Source organism: Fulmarus glacialis, unplaced genomic scaffold (genome assembly GCF_000690835.1).
Source record: "Fulmarus glacialis isolate BGI_N327 unplaced genomic scaffold, ASM69083v1 scaffold22868, whole genome shotgun sequence".
NCBI lineage: Eukaryota > Metazoa > Chordata > Aves > Procellariiformes > Procellariidae > Fulmarus > Fulmarus glacialis.
This window is the reverse complement of record NW_009226644.1, coordinates 682-3,144: the sequence shown is the minus strand read 5'-3', so window position 1 is coordinate 3,144 and position 2,463 is coordinate 682. Positions and strand designations below refer to the sequence as shown.

The 2,463-nt window shown below is 46.4% G+C and overlaps 1 protein-coding gene across 1 annotated transcript in view; it reads right to left on the bottom strand.

Annotated features, from left to right (window-relative positions):
- Positions 1-2,463, bottom strand: part of RPL11 (ribosomal protein L11) — a 3,619-nt gene that overhangs the window by 501 nt on the left and 655 nt on the right. The window contains exons 2-4 of the mRNA XM_009582882.1: positions 1,981-2,087; positions 1,438-1,569; positions 545-655 (exon numbers count right to left, since the gene is read on the bottom strand). Of these exons, the coding sequence (XP_009581177.1) occupies positions 545-655; positions 1,438-1,569; positions 1,981-2,087 (350 nt within the window). The remainder of the gene's footprint in view (positions 1-544; positions 656-1,437; positions 1,570-1,980; positions 2,088-2,463) is intronic.

Sequence of the window (2,463 nt, the reverse complement as noted above, 5' to 3'; positions counted from 1 at the left end):
AGATCTAAGCAGTTTAGCCGATAAAGAGCCTCCAGACAGACTGCCCACCCTTTCCATCTCTGAAAAAGTATCAGTAGTCCCCATCTCCGAGCATTCCCAATCAAGCTTTCGAGCATTCCCAATCAAGCTTTCGGCATCTCCCATTCATTATCCAGTCTGTGTCAGAGAGCTATGGACAGATAAACCCAAGAACTTGCTTTATTTGGATCACTCCATCCTCCAAGTCTGGCAGCTGAGCTAGGAGCTGTGTCAGATAAACAAATCCTAACCCTGCCTTGTCACTTGTGATCCACGTACACGTAACACCTCCAAAAATCGTGGGAGACAGATTTACACAAGAGCTGCTCTTTCAGTTCAGCACTCCAAAAAAAAAAAAAAAATGGGGGCATGAACAGCACTCATGCTCAAACGTAAAAATCAATGATTTAAGCAGTGATCAAGATCTCCCCGTGCCCAGTGACTTGTTCCAGTCCTTCCACTGTGAAGCATTTTGCTGATACTTGCTAGGAAACTCTTGGGATACAAAATTAAAGGCGGACTGTACCTTTTGCTGAAACCAGCGCATGGCTTCTTCCTTTCCAATTCTGTGCTTGGCTCCAATGTTGCCAGTCCTGCGTTTCTTGTCAGCAATGCTGAAACCAGGCCTTCCCAGCACCTGCCAGGAGAGCAGACCCACAGCACTATTTCTGGCATTTATTTATTTTCTTAAACTTAACAGTTTTCCAGGAGGGAAGGCTAGAATTCCCACATCAGTAATATCTCGTTGCCTGAGTCACATTCAAGGCTGAGAGCATTAACTTCTACAGCCTCAATGTAAATTGAAAACTAAGTAACTTCTGAGCAGCCAGGGACAGCTCCTAGGTTGCACAACTTAGCACATGCACTGACTCAGAGAAACCAAAATGAGTGTGGAAGACACACTATTCCATACCCAGAGGCCTCTGCTCTCAAGAAAAAATACACTGAACAGCACTGCTAACATGTATGGAACAACTTCCCTCTATTTCAGAGATTTAGAGTGAGGCACAGCAGAATGGAACGACCCAAACACGCCAGCCACCACCACTGCTACATGACCCAGCCCCAGCCCTCTAAACACAGGGAGAATCTTCCAGCAACGCAGCCCATCTTTCAGTCTGCATTCCTGAAGCCCCTCTGCTGCTCTTTCTTCCCTAAACCTGGCACAGCTGTTTCAGTGTTACCCCAGGAGTAACCAGTAAGAGCAACAGTATTTGTTTCTGAAGAGGTTTTGAGAGACATGTCATAAATCAGAGATTTTACAGCAGTCCTGGGAATCTCAGTTTAGACTTGGATTTTGTTGACATTTTCAATCTTCCAGCACTTGGCAGCAAATTCATGTGAGCCAGTTATCATTCTAGGTTCCTTCCAGAGCTTTCACACAAGCCCAGTAGCTGCAGGGAAGCAGGGAATACGCACCACGTAAAAGTCCAAGCCGTAGATACCAATACTGGGATCATATTTAATCCCCAGATCGATGTGCTCCTGGATTCCAAAGCCAAAGTTCCCAGTGTCTGAGAAATTGTTTTTTCTCAACTCGTATTCTCGCACCTGAAACATTTGTTGTCAGTCACTATTTCATTATTGACTGCAAACAGTGTAAGAAGTCCTGTGTGTTCCAACCGCTACCAGACCCACAACTTGCTTACGTGCTACTAAATCTTTAGCCCCAAAATTTTGCTCCCACAGCCTGCTCATAAGTCACAGCAGCAAAGACAGAACCTCAAGAGAAGGCAGCAACTTGCACGCACTAGCTCTTAAATAAGAATGAAGCAGCAACCAGATAAACAGTACAAACACAGCAGTCTGCTGATCAGACAAAGCTGCTACCCCAACCCTTACAGGCATGACTGACCTGTAACTACATCAGATGCAGCATTTCAAAGCACACATCTTCTCAGCTGGTATGGATTAAGCTTTGCTCTTTCACAAATCAAACACCCAGACCAGCCAAATTCTCACCTTCAACCCCTTCTCCAGAATCTCCTCTGCTTTGGCCCCACGAACCGTGCAATGAACAGCAATCTTCTCATTTCTCCTGATGCCAAAGGATCTTACAGTGTATCGTGCTGTGGGCAGCAATAATTACACTTAGAGGCTGTTCAAAGAATTCCACTCGGGGAATTCAGAGCTTGCTTAAGACGACCGAAAAAACGACTTTAAAGGAAAGAAAAATCAACAAGGCAACCACACATTTCCTCTTTGGGGATGAGGGCAGAGCAGCAGCCCGAGTCTGGAGGCAGAACTGAACTGACAGAAACGACCACCAGCACCTGAATAATTAAGGCCCCCAATTCTCAAAACAAGGCCCACAGCAGAGCAGACCCCCCCCCACTTTCCCCTCCCCGGGGAGCCACACTGCCACTTCACCCTCTGCGTGCGCAGGAGAGGAAGGAAAACAACCACTGCTGAAGCCAAAAACCAAACTGCTCCTTGGCAGCCGGC